Source organism: Gossypium raimondii, chromosome 3 (genome assembly GCF_025698545.1).
Source record: "Gossypium raimondii isolate GPD5lz chromosome 3, ASM2569854v1, whole genome shotgun sequence".
Classification (NCBI taxonomy): Eukaryota; Viridiplantae; Streptophyta; class Magnoliopsida; order Malvales; family Malvaceae; genus Gossypium; species Gossypium raimondii.
The window spans coordinates 57,743,021-57,752,370 of record NC_068567.1 but is presented as its reverse complement, the minus strand read 5'-3'; the positions used below and the strand labels follow the sequence as shown (position 1 = coordinate 57,752,370).

Sequence of the window (9,350 nt, the reverse complement as noted above, 5' to 3'; positions counted from 1 at the left end):
CCAAGAAGAAAACCTACTTCTAAAATAAACAAAAGAGAATTCTCACGAAGAGAAATAACTCAAAGAGTTTAAATTTATTAATCAATGTATGCCAATTAATTAATAATGAAGAGTCATTTATATAGTCTAGTTAAGTACATCAAAATAAAACTTTTAAGTATAATGAAACTCTAATTAACCTAAACAAGAAGTAGTTATAGTGGAATTAAACTTTCTTGTTGACTAAGAAATTTGAAACTCCTAAACAACTTAAAATACTTAAAAAATCTTAAAATTTAGAATAAATAAATAATAAAATAATAAAACCTAATAAATAGAATATTAGACTCATATATAATAAAAATTAAGCCTTAAAATTGAACCCAAAATGATTTAAACTCGAATTAAAGCCCAAAACTCGTAATTCATCATAATAATCCTATCCAAAAATTTTACTCGCTCAATCTTTAGTAAAATGATCATAACTTGAGCTCATGAACTCGAAATTGAGTGATTCAAAGTGTGTTTCGAAGATAAGAGATAGCTCGTCAAACGCTATTCAAGCATCTTGGCCCATAAATGCCTGGATCCCATCCAAAAATTCGTCGCAAATTGATTGATCTTCCAAACTTAAAAATTGGCAGCTTGGTTGAATTGACTTTAGTAAAATTTCCCCCATCCATGCGTGTATCATCTAGATGGTACTAAAAACCATTTATAAAAGTTTAAGGCATTTTGAAACTTATTTTTTGAGTTTTATAATGCATGAAAATATTTTAAGGATAATCAATTAAATTTTTGCAAGTTTTAAGGGAATTTAAAAAAAAGTTTGTTATGTTAAAATATTTGAAATTAAAGCTAACAAGATTATCACTTGTCACTAGAGGCGAAACCAAGAAATTTATTTTTGGGAGGGCAAAATTAAATTGTATATTTTTACGATAGGAAAAATACAATTTCACCATTTTATAGCCTATATTATTTTATAATTTTAAAGGATTAAATTAAATTTTTATCATTTTTTGGGGGCTAAAGTGAAAATTTACCATTACTAAGTTAAAATTTTATAAATTATAAAAGGACTTAAATGAAAAATTTTCCATTTTAGAGGAGGTAAGGCCCCTGCCAGCCTCCCTAACTTTGCCATTACTTGTCACGACAATATCATCAACATAAACCATTAATCTTTGAACTATTGGAATCCAGAGTCTGTATGAGAAGTTTGAAACCCCATAGTGAAGACCAAATAACCTATGAACTTATCAACCCAAGCTCAAGGTGCTTACTTTAATCCATAAAAGGACTAGTGTAAACAACATACCTACAAATTACCATGATTATGAAATTCTTAAACCTGAAGGTTGATCCATATAAACCTCCTTTGTTAAATCAACCATTGAGAAACACATTAATATCAACTTGGGAAAGGACCAATTGTTAGATAAAGCTAACGAGAGCAACGCTGGGACAATAACTTGCTTCACAACCGGATTGGACGTCTCTTAGTAACCAAACCCTGCCATTGGAGAAAACCCTTGGCTAGCAACTGATCAATTAGAGTTTCTTTTGATCTTACAGATCCATGTACCAGCCTTGACAAGCGCATCTACCTCTTCATGCACAACATTCTTCAAACTATCTAATTGTGAAGATTCATGAATAGACTAAAAAAAGTCGTGATAATGAAATTGACTTGTAGATTTTAGATACAAACAATGAACAAGCTAGAAGTATAATCACAGTTCATTGATTTCCAAAATAGAAACCATGAATTCAAAAATATTTGAAAAATGAAAACTTGAGTTGCCCTACCCATTTCCCATTTAATTTAATACAACCATAAAAGACCAACGAATACATTTAAAGGTGTTTGTATTTGTAAATTTACTTCCTTTGTAGTGAAGTAATTCTCAGTGTTTACTATTTAATACTTTCCCAACCATAATGCCTACCATGTGCACGCTTTGATCTATAGATTCACATTTTACAGTTGATGAATATAATAACCGACAATAAATCAAAAGTCCCTCGCAGGGTTGGTCCTACACGCAAACTTTATTCCAATCAGTCTTCATTGGTCCTACTATACGGGCCCTTGCTCTTTGTAGGAATAAAATACTGCTTCATTATAGGTGTGGCCATCTTGTGGTCATGAGGAAATCCAGTTATAGTGTGAAAAAGAAAGCTGTTTTAGATTACATTTGGTTATATTTATCTAAAAAACGGATAAATTAATTTTTTTTATGTTAAATTAAAGAGTAAATCAATTTTTTTAGTTAAAATTTTATCTATTTTTATAATTAAAATGAAAATTTTCTTAATATTGGGACCTTAACGATATTTTTATTGAAAAAGAACGAGAAATATCCCTCCATCTTTCCTCACATCAGCTACAACAACATTCAATATGTAATAGCCATAAACAAGCGTTCGAATAGAATCCAGTTGTAATCTCATGTCAGTTATGTGTATTTTCTAGAATCTACACGCATTGAGGTGAAATGTAGTAATCCAAGACCCAATTCCACCACTCATCTCCATTCATTAAATCCCTACTTTATTACACCAGCTGGACCCACCTCCAAAATCTGGCGATGAAAAATTAAAAACCATCACCTCCCATTTCCCCCCTCTCTATATATAGCATCAGCAACCCACATAAAATAGCCAAAAAGGATCCCTTGCTTGTGTGTGGGAACCAACCAGTGCTGCCTCCTAGGAATAAGGAGAGTCCAAACACAGTATTCAGCTCCAACGCTACAATATTCTCTTGTTTTGGCTTAAATATCATATGGCTGTGGGTAAGCTTGTTTTGTTTTCTTTGTTCCTTCTTGTGGAGGTATTGCTGGTCCATGCAGTGGGTGAGGAATCTGATTCTGGGGTGAATGTGAAACCACCTGAGATTAAGGTCCATAAGGAGGACCGGCCTGGTTGGGCGATTCCAAGAGAAGCAGATGTGCCTGTTCCAAGTCCTGCGGAGTCGTCTCGAGAGACCAGAGAGGCTGAAGCACCAGGGATCAGACGGCTAGGAAAGCATGATTCATCATCAGATGATGGCTCCATGGCTGCTGGTGGTGTCATCATTGGTGGACTTGTCACCGTTTTTTTCGCAGCAGTTTTTGCTTACATTCGAGTCACAAGAAAAAAAGATGATGTTCAAGTTCAACATTGACCCTTTTGTTTGTTTCCTTTGTTGACTTTTGAGAGTATGCTTTTTTTAGATTTTTCACATTGTTTTTTCCTCTCCTTATGCTTTTTTTAGATTTTTCACATTGTTTTTTCCTCTCCTTTGTTTCATGGTAAAACTAAAGGTAGAAATAGAAGTAAAGGAGTTGAAGTTCGTACATAAACATTTAAAACTACAATAGGATTTGTTAATTCTTTTTCCTTATGTTTGTAATTATATCATATATGAATAATATCAGATGGGAATTAGCACAGCAGCACTGCTCTGTTTTTATGGCTTTGGTACATAATGAAGGAACCTGTCAAACAACACTAAGTAAATGAATCGTTGGCAAATTAGGGTTCAGGGCTTTCCAAAAAAACTGGAGCCTGCCGGCCTAACCCATTGAGTTGCATTGGATCATTTGTGAGGGCTATTGGCTAATTTGAACACTGAACAAATTAGGCCTTTAGACCACCTAGTCTGGTCTAAAAGGTTTGGGGGTTCATGTGCTTTTGGACCAATTTCTTGTAGATATCATTCTTATATTTATGGTTGTTGGGTCTCTCTATTAGCAACCATTAGAGTTGGCGATAGTGATTCCATGCTAGCTGAAGTTGAGATTGAGATTGGCAACAGATATTGAAGTTTAATATCATTCTCTAAGTGCAAAGCAGTTGCCTGTTCGATGATGGATGGATCACTAACGTTCTCAAACTAAACCATTTTGCAAAGGAAATTTATCCAACTCTTTGGTATTTCAGTGCACTTTTTATTATTATTTTATTTTACAAGTAATGTTGTAAAATTGATATATTTCCTTTTTTAATATATTTTTAATATTTTACTATTCTTCTATAGGACACTTATTAACCGTGACCTTATTGTGAAGTATAAAGTCTGTAGCTAGTGTTTTAGAGAAATTATTTGGTACATTACCTAAAATTTTTAGGCTTCACAGTAGGGTTGACAAGTATTTACAAGACTATAATAATATTTTAGAAGAAAAAAATACATATCACTGTTTTCAAAATTACTCGTAGAAGTGCCAAATACTAACCCATATTGTTATACTATTATCAAACTCAAAATGTTAAATTTAAAAAGTAAATTTTTCCATCCACATTAAAAGCATCATCTCGATTGTTTTACCATGCCATACTCTCTTTTTGAAGCGAATATACCTAATAGATCTCTATTATAAGAATCGAGACAAAATTAATTATTTTATTATTAAATTGATCAATTTAATTCTTATATTATAAAAAAGAATAAAATAATAATGAATTTCAATACAATTGATATTTATTGTTCAAAAATACCGTTTATTATTTAACATAATTATATTTTAAAATTTTTTATGGTTTTAGGAATTGAATAGAAAAGAAAAAGAATTTTCGTAAATTTTAAAATAAAAATTCTAAATTTTTACAATTTAGTTTTCTTTGATGCTTTTATTAATATAAAATTAAATTAAGGATTAATTTCATTTAATCCATTTTGCAAGTGCTTTTATCCTTTTCACTTAAGGATTAGGTTTCAGATGATATTAAATTGGTCATAGTTTAATTTTTAGTGACCATTTTTTAATTTTAATTTTTTAAAATTTATTAAAAATAAAAAATTAAAAATATATTATTAAAAAATTCAATAAAATCCGTCCCATTAGATTTGTAATGTCAACCGTGAGATTTTGATTGGGACAATAGAATATGTATTTTCAATAAAATATAATTAATTAAAATTTAATCAATGATGACATGATAGGAGAGTAAATTAAGCACAACTTTATTATTATGGTTATATGAAATATATAGTTTTGATTTGTATAATACATAAGTTGATATGAATCAAATATAAATACAAATATAATTAGTTTCTTTTTTAAATAAAATTTCAATTATTTATAGATAATATTCTTACTTAACATAATCTTTTTTAAATTATGGAATATAAAATATAATTTTGATTATTATTTTTAATTATGATTTAACATAATAATTAGATAGAAGTGGTGTAGTCCATAGCTATCCAGATGAGATGCAGACATGAACAGAGTTTGGGGCTTAGTTATGAGTCCAAAATAAGTAAAGGTCCAAGCGAGTTTTGGATTTTATGCAGAAATAAAATGTGATTTACATTCCGCATGTTTCTCACTTTGCCTCGCAACCAAGAAAAATGGCTTGTTCCTCAAATTGGTGGCGTGCCCCTGTCTACTTCACCGTCTCCGTTTTGTTGGCTTTCCTAGCCATCTCCACAGCCCTACGTTCACTACCCAGAGACAATTCACTGCCGACAAAAACCACCATAGCTCCACTCCTTTTGGATGCTTCCAGCGCTTTAAGAAAATCGGGTTTTAACATCATAGCCACCCTCCTTCAAATCACCCCTGAAATCTTCATTTCCTCTCCACATTCCACAATCTTTGCTATCCCAGACTCTTCCATTGCAAACGCCTCTCACACTTCTTGGCTGTTGAAGCATCTTTTTCAATACCACGCCTCTCCTCTTCAGCTTTCCATGAAAGATCTCTTGAAGAAGCACCGAGGTAGTTGCTTCCCTACCTTGTTTCATGGAAAGAACGTGGCTTTAACCAAGGTTGATGAAAAAGAAAGAGTGGTGGAGATCAACCATGTGTTGGTTTCACATCCGGATATCTTTCTTAATGGCCCTTTAACAATTCATGGTGTTCTTGGTCCATTTACCTCCATGGATCCTCGATATGTTAACCAGGGTTGGGACCATATTCAAGCCCCGATATGCGACTCTAATCTTAGCTTGGTTTCTGAAGCTATCGCCACCAAGAATGTGGTTGAATGGACCCATGTTATCCGTTTGTTAAGCTCAAAGGGATTCGTTTCGTTTGCAATTGGCCTGAATTCGGTTCTTGATGGGATTCTTTACGACAAGATGAAGTTAAACTCTGTTACAGTCTTTGCCCCACCGGAGTTCTCGTTTGTAGCGTCTGCTTCATCTTTGCTTGAGAAAATAGTAAGGTTTCATATACTACCTCGAAAGCTCACCTACATGGAACTTGCTTCTTTACCTGCAAATGCAACATTATGTACTTTAGCTCCGGACCATGATCTCGAGATATCCAAGGCCGTAAATATTACACAAGAATTGATGATTAACCAAGTTAAGATTGTTGCACCAAATATGTTTGAATCCAAGAAGTTTGTGATCCATGGAATATCACAAGCATTCAAATTGGGTGAGCTTCCTAACACCTCCAGATGAATGCATTTTTATAGTAAAGAAGGATTCAATAGCTTGTAGATTCCATTAGAGGCATGTATATTTGACCTCTTACTTGTTTGTATAATTTTTGGTATTTGAGAGCCTGCCAGAGCTCAATATACATTGAGTAAGATCTTGAATTTGAGTATTGTGAATGAAATACAAGGATTTTCTAAACAAAATTTGTCACTTTAGGAAAATTAGTTTGATAATATATAGGATAAGCAAGAACATGTATTAACTTTTTCTTCAAGTTCTGGTAGCTTTTTTTCTAATATTATAATAGAAAGATTTAAAGGGTTAAAAGTGCTGAATTTATTTATTTTTCTTGAAAAGGAGTCTGAGATTGTGAGGTCCCACTGTGACACCAAAGAGCCTTGAGCCAACAATTAATTACAAACAAAGTTCACACCATTTTTTTTTCCATTACAAAGAAAGATGTTGGTAAAAGCTCCTAGGATCACTTTCTCATTGCTTAACTTAATTGTTTAGTTTTGAGTGCACCATTGCTTGTGACCCGCTGTCCATCTAGGACATTTTGGACTGAAATAACTCGAAATCACCCTTGAATTTAGAAGCTCAATAATGGGAGCATATTTGACACACCTTGGTGTCTTGTACTGGTTTATAGATGAACCCTGGCTTAGAGCAAAGTCCATGAGCATGTCAAATGTGCCATTCTCCACTACCCTTATCTCCAATGGCCCAATAGACTTGTCACAAACTCGCCCTTGGCGGTAGACGCTGTTGAGTGATTCTTCAACTGTGAAGCAACAATCCTCAAAAACCGATGGCGCAATTAAAGTTGAATCTTTAACACTGAGTTCCCAGAATAGCACATAACGGCCAGGGATTGCCGATGTGTCTGCATAGCCGGTGTATTCTACCAGAGATGCTTCATATTGCAAAAGTTGGTTTGCAGCGTTTTTCACTGCATTTTGCAGTTCCACTTCATCGGTTTTATCAGAATCAATGCTAAGAACAACGTTTTTCCTACATATGAAGTTGAATTGTGGGGCTTTGTTCTTGAATCCTGATACACGAAGTATGTCTCCAACACGATAACGATAAAGACCTGCAACATAAAACCCCATTTCCCATTTCAGAAACATCAATTTTTTTAAAAAAAAATCAATAATGTATTGAATCAAAATGTTTTCAAGGCCTGCCTGGGTTACCACTTACCAGCATATGTTGTGACAACAAGCTCATAGTCTTGTCCAAGTTTGACATCAACAAGATCGACCAGTTGTTGTTTTTCTTTGTCATTCAGGGCGGTTGGTTCAGAGATGGAACCGGTTAACTCATCTTTCCTGGTCACCGGCAAGAACTCGAAATACGCCATGTTGGGAATAAGGGTGTAGGATACCTCACTAGGGTTGCAAAGTGGGTTGAGATTAATCCCGAAGTAACACTCGGATGAAGCGTACATGGTGCAAACAAGGGGGAGGGCGTTGCTGTAATAATCCAGTGCAGGAATGTACTGTGACATGGTTCCTGTAACGATAACATCTATGTACTTAGTCTCAGGCCACAGTCTAGTTATGATTCCTTTCCATGACCCTTTGCTACATTCTGCCTCAACAAAATCAGCAAGCTTGGGGTTAGGTTTCAGGATTTTCATGACAGCTTCCCTTACAGATGGATCAGTGATTTTAGAGTCTATAGTTCCTGTTCGAATATCTTTACAAAGAAGACTCCAATGTTTTTCGAGGAACTGGATAGCTCGAATGAAACCAGAAGCGAAAACTGCACCGACCCGAACGACATCTTCGTTTTGAAAAAGGCCACAAAGCAACTGAGAGTACATGCTCTGGTAAGAATCTAGGCATAGAATGGTTTCCTTGGGGCTTGTATAGTTGGTGTAGGGATCGTTAGGCCTATTCTTAAAATGTGAGCTTTTATAATAGCTAGTTAAGACTGGACGAGCCACTAGTCCCCCTGGGGTCTTAGCTTCTGATTTTACGAACAAAAAATACATTCCTTTCCCTTTATCCAAACCTGGAAGAAATTGGCTCATCACAGGCATCAGCAAGCTATAAAGCAGCGATCTCCTCCCCAGTTCCTCTTCTATCGTCGGCATCAGTTTCCTCTCACCAGCAGATGTACCAGAACTACCATTAAACAATCCCATGCAACATCATCATCATCAAAAAGAAACATATATATATAACTGAATAGTATTTGAATACCATCTTATGAACTCACCTTGTTAAGAACTCTGATATAGGTTGAGAGCAGAGAATTGGTGAAGTATCACCGTTGGCAATACGCTCAATATCTGGCTTTAAATCTTCATACGTGACGACAGGGATCACCTTCTTGAACGTTTCTCTATCAGTACACCCGTTAAGACCATATCTTTGCAAGTACTCAACGTTGGCGCTACGAGAGAGAATTTCGGACAGAACTCGCCTTTGCACTTCATCAGCATCAGCAGTAACATCTTCAATAAACTTTAACACCTTGTTATTGTTTTCCACGACGATATCATCAATGCAATCCGCAGAGCCGGATAAGATTTTGGGAGCTTCTGGCATGGCTTTTTTTGACACAGAAATAAACTATAAAAGCAAATAATAATATATTTAATGAATGAAAAGAAAGGTATATATTTGTGCAGCAAATGAAGTGAGACCAAGGAGATATATATAGGCCAATCAAGGTGGGTGTAACCCACTAATCCCTACAAAATGTTTCAATCAAACAGTAATCAATGCACTAACCAAAATAAAAAGGCAATATCGTGTACAAATAGTATGCTTGTAGTATTTATTTTCGTCTTCGTTTTCCTATATATGTATAAAGTCGAATTTGACTTTTCTCCATTACCAAGGAATGTTAAAGGCGTAAGGAAGGTGATATTGTGATATATTATTAATTAATAAAGTGCTGGGGTTGTAAGGAAAAACCAGGAAACAGTATACAAGGAGGAAATCTCCAATAAAGTGAAATCAATGATGGG

The 9,350-nt window shown here is 34.5% G+C and overlaps 2 protein-coding genes across 2 annotated transcripts; one reads left to right on the top strand and one right to left on the bottom strand.

Moving 5' to 3' along the window:
* The first annotated feature begins 5,284 nt into the window (after nt 1-5,284).
* Nucleotides 5,285-6,530, top strand: LOC105794936 (fasciclin-like arabinogalactan protein 21). Its single transcript, XM_012624333.2, has one exon. It carries the CDS (start codon nt 5,324-5,326, stop codon nt 6,383-6,385), a length of 1,062 nt encoding a protein of 353 aa, XP_012479787.1. The 5' UTR covers nt 5,285-5,323; the 3' UTR covers nt 6,386-6,530.
* Nucleotides 6,531-6,676: 146 nt separating this feature from the next.
* LOC105794935 (indole-3-acetic acid-amido synthetase GH3.6) lies at nt 6,677-9,055 on the bottom strand. The gene is made up of 3 exons (XM_012624332.2): nt 8,594-9,055; nt 7,571-8,499; nt 6,677-7,460 (listed from the first exon to the last, which is right to left on the bottom strand). The coding sequence occupies exons 1-3, from the start codon at nt 8,923-8,925 to the stop codon at nt 6,874-6,876; spliced, it is 1,848 nt and encodes a 615-aa protein (XP_012479786.1). The 5' UTR covers nt 8,926-9,055; the 3' UTR covers nt 6,677-6,873.
* Nucleotides 9,056-9,350: the final 295 nt, after the last annotated feature.

Coding starts and splice junctions, on each gene's coding strand:
- LOC105794935 (XM_012624332.2), bottom strand. CDS start 8,925: ATGCCAGAAGCTCCCAAAATCTTATCCGGCTCTGCGGATTGCATTGAT. Junction 8,500..8,593: donor ATATCAGAGTTCTTAACAAG/GTGAGTTCATAA, acceptor GTTTAATGGTAG/TTCTGGTACATCTGCTGGTG. Junction 7,461..7,570: donor TGTTGTCACAACATATGCTG/GTAAGTGGTAAC, acceptor TTTATGTTGCAG/GTCTTTATCGTTATCGTGTT.
- LOC105794936 (XM_012624333.2), top strand. CDS start 5,324: ATGGCTTGTTCCTCAAATTGGTGGCGTGCCCCTGTCTACTTCACCGTC.